This window comes from Artemia sp. Qi Xiang Cuo, chromosome 12 (assembly GCF_049724085.1).
Source record: "Artemia sp. Qi Xiang Cuo chromosome 12, ASM4972408v1, whole genome shotgun sequence".
In the NCBI taxonomy this organism is placed as follows: domain Eukaryota; kingdom Metazoa; phylum Arthropoda; class Branchiopoda; order Anostraca; family Artemiidae; genus Artemia; species Artemia sp. Qi Xiang Cuo.
Genome location: NC_142805.1, coordinates 49,251,174 through 49,270,451, shown reverse-complemented (window position 1 = coordinate 49,270,451; position 19,278 = coordinate 49,251,174). Strand labels below are relative to the sequence as shown.

Genomic DNA, 19,278 nt, shown 5'->3' with positions numbered 1-19,278 from the left:
AGGTAAGATCTTAGGGGGAGCACCTTTATCCAAAGATATTTTCTAATACAAATCGAATCTAGTTAATAACTCCGAAGTTATAGATCCTGGATCAGTAAAAACATTAAAGCTTTCTTCACTAGAGTTCAATAAAAACAAAACTAATGAAACATTTTTAAAATGAAAATTGCAATGTCAGTCCAAGAAAACATGTCTGTCAAACTATTAGAAGACAAACCTTGCTATTGTACATAAGAAAATGAAAAAAAGAACAACAAGGAACCAGCATATTATCACAAAGGAAAAGGCTTTTTCAAACAGTCCTTGGTAGCGAGCTGTCAAATATCTGGCAGTAACGGAATGTAAGCAAGGACCGATTCGGGCCATAGTAACCAAAACTCTAAAAAACAGAATAACTGATACATCAAAAGAATTGGCTTTTTATGCTGATTCCAAATATGTAAAAAAAAAAAAAAAAATAAAGCTTAGTGTCACTCATCAAAAACTACGAGCCTGAGAAAATTTGCCTGATTTTCATAAAAGGGAGAAACACCATGTCACCATGTAAGTCAAGCGACCTTAATGAAAATTACACCATCAGATTCACCATATCAGAGAATCCTACAGTAGATGTTTCAAGCTTCTATATATAAAATACGAAATTTTGTGGTTTTTTTTTGCAGAACAAAGGTCAAGTAATTAGAGTTCAAGAAGGGTAAGTAAGTGTTTATTTGTTCATTTTTTGGTTTTTCCATGGATGCAACTAGCTCCTATCTCACACCACCTTTTCCCCCAAAGACATCCGATAAGCATTTTGAAACAACCATTAAGGTCCAATAATAATGCCTTTTGGCATGACATGATCTCCCCATTGCCCCCTGGGAAAGGGTTGCAAGTTACGCAATTTGCCCATATCGGAAATTTGCCAGAGATAATTTTCCAAGAGAAATTTTAAACGATGGGAGCAGAGGGGATTTCCTGGCGTGATTTGTAAATGTTCAGAGATTATATAAAAAAATAAGTTTTTGCAACTGAAAGCAAGAAGCATTGAAACTTCAAACTAACAGATATTTCCCGTATATGACGGGGCTGCCCCTTCCTCAGCTCTCAATCTTTATGCTAAAGTTTGGCTTTTTGTCGCAATTCTTTAAGAAAGACTGCTCAAGCACAAGGGCCGTTTAATTTGAAAGATAATTATTTTTAAAGATATTTAAGTCTGTAGCGTGAAGGGTGAAGATTAACGAAGGGGGACCCCCCCTCATATACGGAATGATTTCTGTTCGTTTTCATGTTGCTCCTTACTTTCATCTGAAAAAAACTTGTTTGTTTTTTTTTATTTAATGATACATTCAAACGCGATGCTTAGCAAGTTAGAGCACGCAATTTTTTTTATTAAAAAAAAAATGTGTTTTCGAGAGATCCAAACACAATGTATTTCAAGTCATTTTTATAAAACTGTTTAGTTTTTAGTTTTAGACCATTTGGAGCCGTATAGAGCAGTGCTTCGTTTAGGCTGGTAAAGGAGTTAAAAATAATTAGGTTAACCTCAGCACAGGGCGGTTACTACTCTTGTCCAGTAGGCTAAATGACTGAAATATTATTTTGTGAACTTGTAAGCAGCTTTTCAGCCTACGGAAAGAGCTGTAAAGAAAATGGGAATGCTTAGAAGACGGTGAATTGTCAGAATATGAGGAGTGTAACCAACTATCGACATGTGTTTTTTCTTAAATCCAAATATTAATGGATTGTTCTATCATTCCACAAATGTTTTACATATTTACTATCGAGTTATACGCAGATTGAAATTTTAAGTTGAAAGGTTATTTGGACTCTTCAGAATATTTCACTATCCAGTTAAAATTGAGTAAAATAAAGGAATGGATATCAACTCAGCGGGGGTCAAATTTACCGCCATTTGTCAAAACTTAGATTTATACTCATCTTTTAGGATGTTTCGTCGGAAGCAACGAGTTTTCTAGGGAACACCGCTCTTCCCTTCCCTTTTGGGAATAAAAAACTTGAACGATATTTTACCAGATTTTTTTGCTCTTGTAGGATACGTCGTCTTAAAAAGAGGGGAAATAACCATTTGACACTTTTACCGAAAATGGGCTTTTGTGCTCTAAGAGTCCTGTAAATTACACTCCATAAAAGGCAGGAGAGACGGGTACTGTTTAAGACAAGCAATGATTCAGCACCTTAAGCTCAAAGACTTCCGGATTTAGTTGAAGATAAAATACAGTAAAATGAAGCTGCATTATGCAGCTGTGCAGTGTAGTTTTAACGAGTTAAAAGTCTAAATTAAATACTTCGAAATTTCTTTTATTTCTCGGAAAAATTATAAAAGCCATATATCCCCACTGGTCTTTGTCAGAATGATATATTGTCGTTTCTTACTTATTTTTTTATACCGCAAAGGTCCTTGGATATTTCCATAAATTACCTGTGTATATCTAAATCTATATACTGGCTAGTTAATTTCAGGGAAATACTAGCCCTAAAAATTGTTTTCATATCTAATCCCAAGACGTCTCTCTTGAATTAATGATTTCCTGGAAACTCCGCAGTTACAAAACTGTCAATACATAATTCAAAGGCTATTTCTGTTCTTCGTGGAAACATATTTTCAAAAGTTAGGTTCCATAAAAGGATACGCAACAGTGTTGAAATAGACATGAAATGAACTATATTGACACAAGGTATGTAAGAAACAGTCTTTATCCATAGTCAACTAACCTTAAAGGAACCCATATACTTATTGGAATAATCTAAAATGCTGATTGCGAATGCTTAGCATCTAATGAGAAAAGTTGCGAAGTTTTAGAAAATTGGGGAAAAGGTCGATGAGGATTGTAAATCATCTTTAACGTACCTGATAACCTAAACGTAGAAGTTTAATCCCTCTTTCTAGAAATGTTAAATTTCTTATTGATAATTGCAAATGGTTGCTAGTTTATTTTTCACTAAGAATTTATTGCATAAGAGCGGATTTCGGTGGCAAAAAATCAAAAGAGGGCAACTGACATGTCGAGTAATAGTGCTTTTTTATGCAACTCAAAAGACCAACGTCATAGAAAAGTCACATTTTTGGCCACTTTGGGTTGCCACAGTAGTTTTGCCGAAATATCGACCACAAATTTTGAGACTGCCAGAGTTTCAGATCAATGAAATACTGCCGCTTAATCTCCAAACTTAAGCGTTGAACGTTTAAGACTGCATCCTAAATTGTCTCTGAATAATCATGAGCAAAAAGAGGTACAACGATCTATACATGTGAAGTGGAGGGGGAACCCTTCCATTCCACTCTATAAGTTAGGATACATAATTGCAAGTGTATGTATAAAGAATAAATATAGATCATTTACAGAGGGATGTTAAACAATTAAAATGTGTCTGGGGAGGTTATGGTTAAACACATCTCAAAGTAGCTTCTGAATTTACAATGCCAGGTGAGACAAAGAAGCGCATCATGGTCTTGCTGCAAGTACAAGTAAAGTAAGTAATAATCAAAACGGAATGGAAAAACACAGAAAAACGAGAATAAAAAAAATATTTACTTAGACATTAAAGATCCTTGTCAGGTGATAATTACGTTGTTTGCCTTGTAATCACAATGGTAATAATAAAATCAAAATATAATCATAACAATAATCAAAATAACACGAAATTATCCAAGAAGATGCATTAGAACCTCCCAGTCTCGAAAAATATATTGGAGCGCAATAGCCCACTTCATCACTAAACATTTATACCGGACATATGAAATGAAAAGTTTTACAGAGAATTAAAATCATGAAGTATTTATATCGTAATCCCCATAACACTGCAGAATCGATAGAGAACGATCTACTCCAAGGTATTTTTCCCCAGACCCATTCATAAATAACGAATTACTGTAAATCGTTAAAGGAGGGAAAACGGATCACAAATTATCAGATATAGCCAAATAATTTTTTAAGAGACAAAACTGGCTGAAGGTCACTCAACCACCCTTCTAATGCCATTTGTGTCCTAAGGTGCTAAAAGCACCAAGTCAGAGAAAATCAACGCATGCAGTCTCGAAGGCGAGGGTCTCAAATTACTGAAATACCCCATTTTACAATAAAGGTTTCAAAGTAGTTTTAGCAGTTCGGGTGGTGGGGGGGGGGGCTACTACACCTTGCTTAATAAAGATCAAGCAAAAAAAATCGGTCTACCCTTGTGTGTGACTAAAAGCAGGACTCTGGGAAATCAGTCCCCTCATTATAAGTTTAAACATGCTGCTCTTCTTTTAACTCGTGAGTTTTTCAGGGATCACTTTGGAACAGTTAACGTTACAGTTAAAATTAAACAGAACAGTTAACAAGCACAAGGGCTCTTAGATCCTTAAGACTGAAGCACTTAAAGAAGGGTCCTGGGCCAGAGTCTCCAACACCCACTTCATAAGTATAGTCATGTTACACCTTCGATGACTCCTAATTGCTCTGAGACCATTGAAGGACTGTTCACAATGAGACGATATTTTAGCTAAATATCGTCTACTTTAGATATTTTAGATATTTAGATATTTAGCTATTTTAGATATTCAGCTAAATATCGTCTAATTTAGATATTTTAGCTAAATATTTTAGCATTCCTATTTATAATAAGATTTAGTTAAATTCCTGAGCTAGCTAGAGCCAATAGCGAAGTTCGATTTATCTGAGCTCTTAGGGAATTCAGTCAAGACCAATCATCAGAAAGCTTTATCGTTAATGATTAGCTAAATAGAAACAAATTGTACAGATTATCTAATCGTGTGGTGAACATTTTCCGTCTTAGCTAGACTGGCAAATCCAATAATACTAGTATTTATGATTCTGATGTTAGCTAAGATACAGCATTTAGCTAAATTGTTGGTGTTAGATATACATTGCCAAAAGAAAATGTTCATTGTGAATGAGCCTTTGGGACTTTGCAAAAGAAGATCAGATGACTGTCCTTAACCAAAACATAGTAAAAGCACACTTAATACAAGGTGTTTCATTTCAAACAAAGGGTGATATTGAAGAGTTACTGAAGTCACGAATACGCAATACAGGGTTATAATTGCTTAATGGATGTCCTAAAACCAAACAAATAATGTAATCCAAATTTTTGACAAAAAAGCTTTCACTTTTCACTGCAGTTTGTGTCGATGGATTCTTTCGCCTTGGAGATCTAATCCACAGTTTTTGGGCCTATTCATTTTTAGGAAAAGTGTTTTGCTTGTTTAAAGCCTCTGTTTATCAACAAAATTTGGGGAGATACCAAAAACCTCAGTTAAAGTTTTTCCACTTATGTCACATATTTTCAATTTTGTTATAAATACAATGTTTTCTGGGAACGCACTATTTATGAGGGATTTTAAATTCTGCTCTGTTTGCATACTGTTATTACAATTTTATTACAATTACTGTTATTACAATTTATTTAAGAATTGAAAATCCTTGGAATGAGGAAAGTTACACAATGGTGCTGACTATTACCAACTCTTAAATTTTTAGAGTTAACCATAACTAGTGGCTTATCGACAAAGAATATTTTCAGCGAGCCGTATATATTGAAAAAAATCTTCAATAATAGTGAAATAAAATAGAATTGGAAAACAGATAATTTGAGTATAATTCTCAAAAGAAAGTTACAAACAATGAACAACCAATAGTTACTATACTACGTGATGTTTAAATTGCTTTATGTTCAAATAATTCTTCTTTTTTTCCTAGTCTAGTCGTGTTTTTTAGTGTTTTTTTTGTATATGTCAGTCGTCACTGCAATTTATTTTATGCTATTGCAACTATCAGCAGATCATTCTTCAATCCTATTGCAAGCAAAGAACAACATGCCAAAACCAAAAAGAAGCAGTGCCAGTTCACTTGCTGAAAACAAACTATGATGGGCAGTGGATGGGTAGTAACTACCCATTCGACGAAATATGTTCAATCACTGACTTGAACCCTATGGTTCTCAGTTGATAAAACCCAAGCTATGACAGAATGCAGCCCTGATGATTCAGCAGAACTCAAAGAAGAATGTAGTACGAAGAGTTTACACATCAACAAAAGCAAAATCAATATCGTAAGATTTAATCCGCTAAAAGGAGATATTGTTTCCTCCCTAGTTTTTTACTTGTTTCGTCAGCCACAGAATCTAATTTTCAGCACCGGTTGTTCCTTTATGTTCGAGGGCAAGGGCTAGTGTTTATATTCAAGGGCTAGTTTAGAAAGGCGACAATGCATTCATTCATCCTTTGATGTCCAAGAATGTTGACATCATGTTTGATGTCTTTGATGCCTGGGTTTCCCCGTAAATAAGCTGAAAACGGCATATGGATTTATAATATTGAATATCTAAGTGATGATGTGGAAGGAGTTTAGAAAAGAGCAGTCAACACCATCCTTGGATGGAAAAATCGTTGATTACAAATCAGTTCTTGAATCTTTAGAGACTGAAAGAATTTGAAAATACCGTTTTATGTTGATAATACACTTCAGGCAATTTCTCGTATATACCAGTTGCTTGGTAGGAGGCATTGGTTAGACCCACCTAGGTTTTGAAAAAAAAAACTTTCTAATTTCATTGAAAAATGGCTTTTCCGGGTATTTTCATTGAAATCTTAAAAAAATTAACCCCTAGATTTTGAAAAATGCATTTACACCCCCCCCCCCCCTGTATATTTCCGCTAAATTAACATCACTTGCACCTACACCTGCTATTTTTTTTGCTCTTGAGCATTAAAAATGTATACCCTTGGAGATTGACGCTTTCTGTTTATAATCCACTTCGGGTGAAGCATTTACATCTCCTACCACTTCTGCTAACTCGGTAGTTAACACGAGGAAGAAGAATAATTATGTACCAGTACCTTGCGAAAATAAGTAGTTTAACAATTGAATGGTTCCGCTTTGACTAGTTTTCTTATTGCTGTTTGGTTATTGGCGCACACCCCCAAAAAATGCACTTGAGCCCTTTCCCAGTGAAGGAAGTAGGAAATAACTTTCCTTTAATGAGGGTCATGTGGGGTAAAAAAAAAATCACAAAACGCATGAAAATTTGTTTACATGCATTAATGTTACTTTTTTACGAGTCGGACGAGAATTTCTAGGCGGGGAGGGGGGGGGTCAAATGCGATACTACTACCCCGGATACGGTCTTGACCTCACGTACAGTAAACTGATATAATAAGTTTCCCACGGACGGTTAGTTAAATGGAAAAAATATTCTTACTTTTTCTTAAGAAAGCTGGACTTGATATCGAAGAACAAAGCAATGCAACAAAATTGGCATGCTACTTCAAAGGAAGAATAAGAAGTCTCAATTTAAGCTGTGCCAGGATAGGAAAATTTCATTAGGTATTCAAAACTTTTTTAAAAATTTGGGGTAGTGGCCAAATTTTCGTGATTGGCTAATCACATCAATTGATATTAAGCGTTAGGGTGGAAACCAATATCAAACTTACGTATTTCCATCCCAACGTTGTTTTGCAGCATTCACAATAGATGTCAGCTACTGCATGTAAACCAGTCAATAAAACTCGTTCTTCAGCTGGTCCACAGCCAACATTTACCCTGAAAAATAGAAAGAAAAAAAGAGGTAAGGATACGATGATGTTGATTTAGTAGACCAATAATAAGTTTTCATGCTCCATTTAATTCGACAGTGAAATACTGTCAGTCGGAAAAGGATTCTAGCCGATGATCCAATATTAGATATATTGCTTGAAGGAGCAATACTGGAAAGCGCCCAGATATCTTTTTTTTTTTTTTTTTTTTTTTTTTTTTAAGTCAGTTTTCCAGCTTATATTACAACAAATTTTACTTCCCTGATCGAAGGCCTTCTTTTCTGATTGTCGGTTGTTGCACCCAACGCTAACTTATCAAGTATGTAAGATTAGAAGAAAGGAACAGCCCTATTTTTTCGGGGAGGTGGGGGGGGGGGAAGGGGAGGAAAATTCACTAGAAGATACAAGAGGTACAACAGGAAAAATAATATCTTTCCAGATTCTCTCTGTAATATTATCTTTAATTTAACTCTTTAATTAAAAGACTAGTGTTTCGAGTAACTAACCTTTGTTTTAAGATTGCCATTCAAGTCCTGCAACATATGAAAAAATGAAGTTTAAAAATGGGGTTTGGTGGTCATTTCAGCTTATTTGTTTTTCGTAAATATTAGTGTGTTTATTTTTGTGTATTGTAAAAATAAGCTGAAATGATAATGTAAGAGGGTTTTTTTGGGGGTTTTTTTTGTTGGTTTTTTTATTTATTTTTTATTGGGATATTTTTTTTATATTTTTTTACTTTTAGTAGTGGCTTCTTTGCAGAATTGGAATTTGAGAAAATTTTGTCTGTTGTTGTAAATGGCCACCGCAAGCGGGGACTTCCTGTGGAGGTGGGACGTCCTCTCTGCGGGAGAGAATTTTATTTTACTGTTAATATGGATCAAAAATCATTTTAGTAGAAGTACAATAATGCAAAGACCACTCTTTGGCTGCTAATTTTAGTAAAATGTAGAGTGTAGGTGGCATTTAGATTTTTGTAATGTTTAAAAGTAGTTTTTTTTTTTAATGTTAGTGCCACTGAGAGGAGAGGAGGTGGGATTAAAAAAAAGAAGTCCTGCAACATATCTAGAACGCTGCGAGTTTGAAACGAAGGGAAAAGTAGCAATGGTACTTACAGCATTTCTTCAATTATTCTAGTTAAGTATTAATCTTGTTTACTACTGACATTAATGTCAGCAGCTTACATAATTAATAATAATATTAACTATTATTATAATTGCCCCCCCCCTCATGACAATTATTTACACTAAAAATTCGTCATTACTCATTCCACGAATAGAAGGACCTTGATAATATTCTCATTAGGAAGAAGTTTGACGATAAGCGAAAACGGTTCAGAACTAATTGCAGAACTAGTTCTCTGATTATATAAAATTTCGTTGGAAGGTCTTTGCAGTTTGATTAGCAAAGGCAAGCTTATCCAAGGCAACGAAGAACAACCAGCAAAAATTTGCGCTCAAAAATTGCAATTTTTAATTCAGAAATTTTTCTAGGCAATAGATGCCAACTCCAGATCTTACATTAATGCCACAGTTTTCAGTCTATTCGTCTTTCTCTTCTTCTTGCTTTTGGTCCCATTCTGGTCGTAGCTATTAAAAATCTGCCGTTTCTTCCTATCTTTTATGTAATGAGAGCAATAGTGTATATTATTCAAACGAGTTGGTATTCTTCTGAACTTTTTCTTCTTTTTTTGTGGTCACAGTGTCTCAACCTTAAAATTAATCGGTGAGTTTTTTCTGTAATTAGCATTAGTATTTTAGCTTCAGACATATTCAGTGGAAAACAGTTTTATCATGAAACATTAAAATGTTTTTCATTAATTTATTCATGCGATCTGGGCCAGTAACTGCACGAGAATATCATCCACAAGAAGTACAACCGATGGATGCTAGAACATCTCCTATATAACTACTAGCCTTACAGCAAAATATACTGTTATGCATGGGGGCATTTGAAAATTGTTTGGTATTATAGGCTGGATTTTTATATAAATCAAATAATTTTGATAAAAATTTCATAAAGTTATTAATTTCTTGATCATTTTCTTTGTTGCCACTAAAACAAGAAAGCTCAAAACCGTAATTGCAATTGAGAAACAGAATTTTCAAATCATAGTCCCAACAAACCCCACGGAAATGACTTTCGTGTTTGCACATTTTAGGGAAAAAATTCTCTGGTTTACCTAAGTAAAATTGCCGCCTAAGAGCATCAACAAGAAAAAAACCTTTAGTATCTTAATAATGGCTACAAATACAGCATTTTCAAAAGCCGACCAAAAGTACAGAATTCAATCCGTAAACTTCGACACCCAATTTTTTTTTGCTGGATTTGATGCACTTTGCCACTGAATCCTTGAACTAATACTTAGTAGAAATACAATATTCAATTTTTGCATTTTGGCACTAGCTGAAGTCCACCTGCTCTGTGCAGATAAGAAATCCGTGTTGTTTCCGTAGAGCAGCAACCAAGGTTAAAATTACTTTTTAATTAAATTTGTATTATATGGACAGTGTTTAAATGCAATTTCAACTAGTAAAATAAAATTTAGACATTCCCTGTTTAAATTTTGAAACTATAGAAGGCTTTGAACTATCAAAATTTTGAAGGGGGAAAGGAGGGTTGTATGGGCAGACCTAAGCAATATATGTAGTTTTAAAATAGGCTGACATGGAGGTATAAAAGCTAGATAGAATGTTCCATCATGGGGCTACATGGAATAACTTCGAAAGTGCTGAGGGCAACCATTGGAAAATACTATATATTTAATATTTAAGAAAGAATAAAGTAGATTCTGTCTAGAAATTTTTTTTTTCAGAATATGCTTGAAAGGGTTGGAAATGACAGTTGGAAAGGGCACTCAATAAAGAAATATGCTAGGGTGCATACTGGACCCCTGATAAAGTAAATAATAAGACAACGACTAAGTTAAGCTTATGCTCCGAGGGACAGCAGACTCTCAAAATAAATGTTTTACACAGGAACTTGGAACACAAATATTTGTTTTTATATGACAGTATTTCAGACCGTAGCGAAAAAATATAAAAAAAGACAATATATAAGTAAAACATGAGAATGACAGCTACTTTTAAGGCTAAACTTTAATTATCAACAATGAATTTTCGATTAAAATAAATACTGCTAATTCAAAAAAAATTAGTAATTTTTAATTATATCCACAATAAAGCGATAACTTTTAAAAATATCTTAACCACCAAAGCACATTTATTCACTCATTACAAGCATTTAGTATCTCGTGCCTAGATAGGGATACATGGAACAGGGAGCATATGTATAATAAAGAGCCTAAACGATGACATACATACAACGGGCAAACTCAAATACCCAAGGTTGTTCCTAAGTTTGTCACAAAACCATTTTTTGTTTCAGTTAATTAAACTAGTTGTACTGATGCCAGGATCCTAGATACTATCGGGAGATCCCATTGACAATGACCCTTTTGTCATCCTCTTTCGGTAGCCATGATCCCATTAGTATAGGGAGAACTACAGAGGCTAGTATCAAAAATGAAAAAAAAAATACAAGCCCTTAACCAGGGCCGTGGATAAGATTATTACCAGCTGTGTCAGCGACAGGTCGCAATGGTCGTCAGGAGAAATTCAGAGGTCCATTGATGACCGGGTAGGACAGAACATTCCATAGCAAGTAAGCAAAGTATTTACATTGGTCAACAGATAAAACATTCATAAGTTCTACAGACAAAATGGCTTCATGAGCTAAAATATACTCAATAAACCATATATATATATATATATATATATATATATATATATATATATATATATATATATATATATATATATATATATATATATATATATATATATATATATATATATATATATATATATATATATATCTTTAAGCAAGCTTGCAGATTTTATCCTCGAAATGAGTTGGAGCGAGTACCCTGCACACTCAAGCTTTGCAACCGGGGTTATTAGCCTCTATGTAGCAAACCAGTGTTAATCACGAGGAGTAAAATCAAAACCCCAGCGATACAAGAAAAAATAAAGTCAACTTTTTATCTTTTTTCTTTTTCTTTTTTGACACTTTTTCTAAGCCATGATCGACTCGGAAACTAATCCAAGCTACTTCATTTCTATATAGTTCCAATAAAAAGAAGAACATTTTTTTTTTTTGCTAATCACCCTAGGACGGCACAAATAACATAGGTAATTAAAGAGAATACGACGTTTAGTATTTCAAAATGATTTATAAAAATGAGTTGGGCGTTAGAAGTACTCCCCAGGAAAATCAAGATTCGCCGTTCACCATAACTGTGTTTAAGAATAGGACTAAATGCAAAAACTATCTAAGCACATCAGCAAGCCTTGAATATCTTTACTATAGTTCTCCGTAACCCCTTCAAGTCTGCCTGAAGCTCAGTAATTGGATCATCAAGTTGGATACAGGACAGACATGGGATCACTTCTTCACTGTAAGACAGATTTCCGAACACAGGATCAACTACCAACAGATAAAAGTTGCGTTGGCTTTTTATTGACTTTATCACCAACTTGGCCTAAGCTGCTTGATGTGGGATCTAGATGGCAATGCTTAAAGATGGAGTACGGCCAAAATTTTTCGCCTAATCCATGAGGCTGTTATTGAGTCAATAGGGCCGTTTTTTCACTCATCAATTTGCTAAGATCTTACAACTTTTGTCAGAAAAAGCTTAAAAGTGAAATATTTTAAAAAAGATCTTACGTCTTTGGTCGTTTTTGTGCAAACGTCTTTCATCATTCTGCTCTGATCCGCAGCCTTAGAACAATGAATAGTACATAATCAAAGTTCTCTCATCATTGTTCTATATGGAAGAACAGTGGCGGTCTTCACACTTTTTGCTAAAATCAGTGAACTGTAAGATCTTAGAACAAAGTTGAGTTAAAAAACGATAATCTTTGCAGAAAGATGTAAGATCTTAATGCTAAAAAACGGGCCTAATGAGAGCCCAGACTTTAACGTCACCGACTTGAACTGCGCCAACAACATTCCACCATCATGCAGTTCTTCTGAGGAAATGCAGTTCTTCTGAGGGGCTGAGATCAGCATTTGATATAACGAAAGCTACGAGCAACGACGAATCTCATTCACCCCCATTACTGAGATACTGCAAAAAATAATGCTCTTCAAGTTTAAATACCTTGGTTTAATCGGAGACATTATTGGAGGATGCAATAATAAAATCCAAGCCAAGATAGAAGCAGCCTAATCAGTCTTTGCTCAACTCTGGAGGCTGCTCTAGAATAGAAAAGAAATTAATCAAAATAAAGACGAAAAGCCATATACGAATTCCAAGTCCACTCTGTCCTCTTCTATGGCTGCGAAATCTAGCCAATAAAAACATCCCAGATGCAGGTTCCAACCTTCTTCAGCCACATACCGTATGCAAGAGAAACATTCTCAGACAGAATCTCCGCTGCCGATTATCAACATAAGTCGTTATAAGTTAACGACTACGACAGAAACACAACCTTGAAACTTTTATCCGTCACCACCGCCTCTTCCAGTTCGACCATGCCTGTTGCAGATATGCAAAATATTCTATATAGAAGACACTTCAGTACACCCCCCCCACGCCAGGAATACGTTGGAGAGACCAAACGGAATCCTACCTAAACACTGTCACAACCGAAATGAAACCTATTGAAGGCTTCCAACACTACGGCCATGGATGGGGCTCCATGACCATATTCAAAGGAAAATAACTGTCTGTCGTATCTTAGCACCAGAGAAAAATACTCCCCAGATTGTGCCTTGAACCATGTACATGTAAGACAGTTCGGTAGACAGTAGAAACTACCAGTGCCACCGACATTACACCCGTGTTCACTTTAATCATAGAATCTACCATTACCATGGACTGTGTCAAGTTGAATAAAAAGTACAAGAGTAACACCACAATCAGTCACAAAGGTCCTCAGTCGATTTAAAAGTATACACAGCGTTAAATCACAACCTAGAGTCGCAAGATGGCCTTCCCAAGTTTCTTTGCGTAGCCAATTTGATTTTCCAGTCCCATAAGTTTCCCGTAGTCTATAAACCTTTTTGCTTTGATATTTAAATAGCAAAACGCACACAAAAAACAAACAAGAATTTAATCAACAAGTAGGTCGTACAAAACAAAAAGTATTGGGCACTTGAGGGGATGGGAGATTAATGCACCATGTATGGCTATCATGGTAACTGTATCAATTGTTGACGTCTGCGGGATTACTAGATATCTCCTTTTTTATTCATCCTCATTAAAAAGACATGATTTGCTATCACTTACGACGCAACCTTTAAATTTTAAACTGAAACTACTCAAACTTAATTATAGCCGGGAATGTGTTTCAACTATGTGGGACCGATATGTGCTCGAGGTTTTAGGGATTTGTAAACAGGTTTTTGGCAAGCAATTCTGGCAAAATTAACCAACAAGTGAACATTTTTTTTAAAGATTTTTTTTTATAAATCTCAAGCGTTTAAAAGGGAATACAATACCTGCGTAGTAAGGGAATTTAAACATTATAATTAAAGACACTTAGGGATGGAGAAGGAACGTGGCACTGCATTGGATTAAGAAAAAGTAAAATATTCCATAGGAGATTTTCCTGATAAATATGACATCAAAAAATCTTACAAATTTTACGGAACTGGTTTTTCAGAACATCATAAGGAAAGTAGAATTATTTCGCTCCTTTGAATTTTGGTAACACAGAATTTTTTTTTCAATTTTAAATAAACGAATAGCAATTAGCAATTTGATAATGGATTCCCTTTTCCTTTTCTAAATCTAGAACAGAGTAGAAGATAGACAACAGACGAAACAAAGGAGTTTGTTACTATGGAAACCGTGTAAACCAACTTTTTTTTTTTTTTTTTTTAGATTGGTTTCCATGACCTAGTTAGGTTAGGTAAGGAACAAATTGTGTTACAGCAAGGATGTTCAACTTCAAAAAATAAACATATTCTTACAAATACTTTTTCAGTGTAATTAAATGAGATGAGGGGTAGACATGTATCCATGATTTCATTTCAGGATATGGGAGCAAATAGGGGAAACAAGCCCCCCCCCCCTCCACCTTTGTACGTGCATGATTGCGTGAGAATGAGAGTAAAAACAAACTTTATACAAGTGGACAGAGGCATGACACATGGAGAGCACCGCAATTTACACCAATGTTACTTCGTTTTTCCACGATTCGACCGCAGTTTCGTTAAGAATACGATCCTGGTCGGTAAAATGACCAGCCAGTTTGTAATATCCTTTGCCCCCTTCTCGCCTGTTTCAGTTATATTTACCACTGCAAGGAGAACTTGCTGTACTGAAACCTAGAAGACTAGTTTTCCAATAAATCCAATGGACTTCTCAATAAAAAAAATTTAAACCCAAGTTTCTTTAAGAGTATATTTTCTAACTTTATACCAATGTATATAAATTATATATATCTACATCTACATACATATGCAATCAAGCGCGTTAAACAGTACAAAACTGAGGTACATAACCAAGCTATACATATGATCAATTACAACTGAAATTTCAGCGGGGGGGGGAGGGCTGAAGAGTTATTGAAGAGGATAGGGTCTAATGCTTTGTAAAAAGTTTTCAATCACAAATCTATGGTCTCCATTAGGTGTGGGATGAGAATAACTGTGGAATTGGGTATTCAGATTGATTTTGGGGATTTATAAGATTCCTCCTATTTACAAATACACACCTAAATTGATTCTACCCTTTGGTGTTAATAATAAGGACGAATCTTACGGATGAAAAGAACATGTACTTACACTGAGTTAAACAAGTAAGCTCGGCCTTGACTTCCTTGGAATGACTAAAAAGAAAAGTAATATAAACAATATAAACAAAAAACAAACATGGACGAATTATATAAAAGCTGTAAAAGACGATTGCATAACTTTGATACAGTTACTTAGATTTAATTATGTTTAACGAGAAATTACGCAATTTCAGCAATCTGACGCAAATAGTGCATGAGATTAAGTGGTTTTTTTATTGATTTAGATCCGGGTGTTTTTAGTAAGTTTAGGAAATTGACATTGCAAATTAAGATTATCTTTGTAAATAAGAATTTTAAAAATAAGAATAAAAATAAAGTAATTGTAAATCAAGTATTTTTTTTTAAATGAAGTAAAAAGCAGTTCACCCTCTACAGAAAAATATGATATTTAATATTTTCTGTATAATTTTTAGCCTTTACACTCCTGACCACTATAGCAAGTGAGTTAAGCTTTGTATTGTCAAAAAAAGGACACAAATGAACACAAAATTGTAATTGAAATACATTTTTTTCAATTTTGTAGAATTGTCGAAGATACAGGTAAGATATAAGGGAAAGCAAAAAAAAAAAAGAAAAAAAAGAACCTCAAAGGAATGGATATTTGGAGATAATTCCTAGCAGTATTAGAGAGAAGGGTACATATTTAGGTTATAGGGTGTCCAAGGATTATATCTGCAATCTCATGGAAACGAGGATGATGAGGGCAACGGGCCGTTGATTTATGTTTCAATGGCAAATGATACAAACAAATTTTAAATTATTTCAAAAGTAAAACACAACTCGAAATTAAATCGTTTTGATATCCCATATATTATAAGAATGAGTAGTGCTGTAATTGGGAGCCCATACTATATATATATGAAACTGTGTTTTTTTGGATTTTAGGGGAGGGAGGGCAAAAGGCACCTAGGTTACGTTAGGCTACGTATTTAATACATGCAATGCTTTACCCCCCACCCCACCCCCCTAATGTGCAAATATATAGCCCAAATTTGTTTCTAAACTATTATATATTCATCCTATTTTATTTTATTCTTCAGCGTTAACCAAACTTGACTTTTTAGAGGCCCGGTATAAACCTCTGTCTACTTCTTTATTTGTATGCCTTTTTATATTGGCAGATGTATACGGTTTACGTAAATTCGAAGATAGTCAGTAAACGTCGGTATATGGTCTTTATTAAATAACGTGAGAATACACACAGAGAAAATAGGATAGCACAAGAACAACTAACTACGACGAAGGCGAAAGATGGACTGCTTTTAGAAGCGTACCAAGAGTATAATCTTCCTGGAACGGAAGTTCCAGCTATTGGTTGTTCGACCATGCCTGGGAACGAACCCTTTCCCACGACTAGCCTTAGTCCCAAAAGCCCCCCCCCTGGACTGCTCTCGTTGACATATGCAAGGCCAAATCTCTAAGAAAAGAGACACCAGGAAATGCCTTCTCGAATTTATGTTCCACATACTTTACAGATTCTCCCCCCTGTTATAAGTTAAATTTCCCAAATTTGGCTTATCCCCTTCTCATTAAACCCTCAAACTTTAATTGAATTCAAAACATTCCCTTCCCAAATTATTCACTTCTTACCTGCAAACATTCTACAGCATAAACTAGTAAATAATTACATGATATAAACACTACACGATACTTGCACAAGTAAAACTTACATAGTATAAACGAACCACACTAACAACCGTAGTCGGAAACTGGATATTTTAACATTTCACTTTTCTCTGTATCCTTTAAAATAGACTTGTTCCCCATACCCCTGAATTTGATGAGGACAAGGAAAATTGTGATTATGTATAAACTTCAGATTAAGGCAAAAGGAAGGACCGAGAAAGGCTAATTAATCCTGAAAATACCAGCGACAAATAAATGAAATTGCATAAACTTATAAATAATGGATTAGATATGTCAACCAATACAGTTTGATTGGCCTATCATACTGCAATGACATCAAAATATTATTCTCAATAAAATCCTTGGGGTTTCGTTGCTGCGCAACGCCTCAGTTTTGACCTATTTGGGTTTGTTGTACTAACTTGTGGTTCGACAAATGGCGGTACTACTGGTGATATCTCTACATACTATGAGCGCTACGCATTAAAACCATCCCGCGAGGCATCAAATCATCCCAAGGGACCTCAAAACCAGCTCCCTTTCCATGAGTAGCTAAACCGCACTGCGAGGCATCAATACCATCTCGCAGTGCATCAAAACCATCCCGCGAGGCATCCACCTCATCTCGCGGGACACTAAAACCAGCTCCCTTTCTATGGGTAGCCAAACCGCCCTGCGAGGCATCCTATATCTCGCGGGACCTCAAAACCAGCTCCCTTTCCATGGATAGCTATACAGACCTTTGACCTTTTACATGGATTATTTGCTATTGCTAGTTAAAATATCACTGGAATCTAACATTATTTGCTCTATTGGTGTAAATTGAACATTTGACTTAGTAGTAGAAATCTTTAGAGGTATAATTTTACTACCAACCATTTCCACCAGTTTTGGTTGGTCTACTCGTTTCCCAGAGTAGTACTTCTACGAGCATTGGCTCTTTCGCATTGGGCTTGAATATGTCCATATTCCTTACAAAAATAACACTCTACATTTTTATAACCCGTATCCCTATTTTCCTGCTGCCTACACTCGTAACTTACCCGACCACGAACACTTTCATGCCCACGACCTTGAAAACCTTCATCATATGGTTCAAATTTCACCTTCGTCATAGCAGAAAGAAATTCATCGGAAGAATAAGACGTCTCTCCTTCCCCCACTATCTGTTCTATATGATCATATTGTTCTGCAACCTTGTACGCATCACCTAAACAAAAAATTTCGGCACTATGCTCTAACAAATACCGTTTTTAGGGCGGTCTGATCCCCGCCTTGAATAAATTAATAACAAATCTTCCAAGGACACCATCATCCCTGGCTTCTAAGGACACCCTACATCAACTTCCTAATTTTTGTATCCTTCTATAGAATAGATATACCCTTTCATCCTTAAATTGAACCACGCCTACAAACTCTGCAATCATTTTGCATACTGTTTAGCCTGGGGCATATGCTACAAGTAATCCATGTTTTAAATTTGACTAATCTATAATCGAGAGATCCAGATCCTCAAAAAGCGCCGAAACAACCCATGGGCCAAAAGTGACGCGGTCTGTAAAGCTCTTGAATCAGACCAATTTAACAACAGCGTGAAATTTTTGTAACTGCGAAGCAAACTCAATTATTTTTCCACTTTCTGACTTTGTGAGTGGCGTTATTACTGAAAGAGGGTCAATTAGCGATCCTATTACTTGGGACTGTTGAGGCTGTTCTTTTGGAGGATTAATTGGGGTGGTGCTCAGGGGACTTGGAGGGTTTGTTGGGACCCATGTCTTGATCTTTTGAAGGTAATCATAAAGTTCATCTTGATCGAAATCAGGATCATTTGAGTCAAATAAAAGAGGTGAAAATATGCCATTTATCCTCTATTGTTTTACAAAATCAAAAGCAACCTTTTTGTTATATCCAATTTCCGCAGGATAAGTATAGGAATAAAAACTGACATATTGAGATCAAAATTTGAAAAAGCAATTACTCTAAAAATTTAAATAAATATTGGTTTTAAATACCGTTCTTAAATTACGGACGCTGGATCCTCGGCAATAACTTCACTTCTAACAGCAAGGGTCTAATAAAATTTACTGGGTTGTTTAACCGTGTTAAATCACTTACGGAAGGTAGTCTGTCTCAAATCCAATTGCAGTTGGTCTCAATGCGTCAAATGGAGTCACAATTGAGAACTAATTTTCGATTATCGAATTCAAAATGTTAAATTTTGGTTGGAAACTGTCAAATGTAGATCACAATTCGAATGTATAAAATCAGGTAACAAAAAAAAAACACCAAACGTAGAATGGCTGAGTGAAG

The 19,278-nt window shown here is 35.2% G+C and overlaps 1 protein-coding gene across 5 annotated transcripts in view; it reads right to left on the bottom strand.

Annotated features, from left to right (window-relative positions):
- The window catches only part of Ypel (Yippee-like), an 87,312-nt gene that overhangs the window by 7,649 nt on the left and 60,385 nt on the right, over positions 1-19,278 (bottom strand). For all 5 annotated transcript variants that reach the window (XM_089098300.1, XM_089098301.1, XM_089098303.1 and 2 more), the window contains exons 4-5: positions 15,332-15,375; positions 7,436-7,544 (exon numbers count right to left, since the gene is read on the bottom strand). In XM_089098300.1, coding sequence (XP_088954426.1) covers positions 7,436-7,544; positions 15,332-15,375 — 153 coding nt within the window. The remainder of the gene's footprint in view (positions 1-7,435; positions 7,545-15,331; positions 15,376-19,278) is intronic.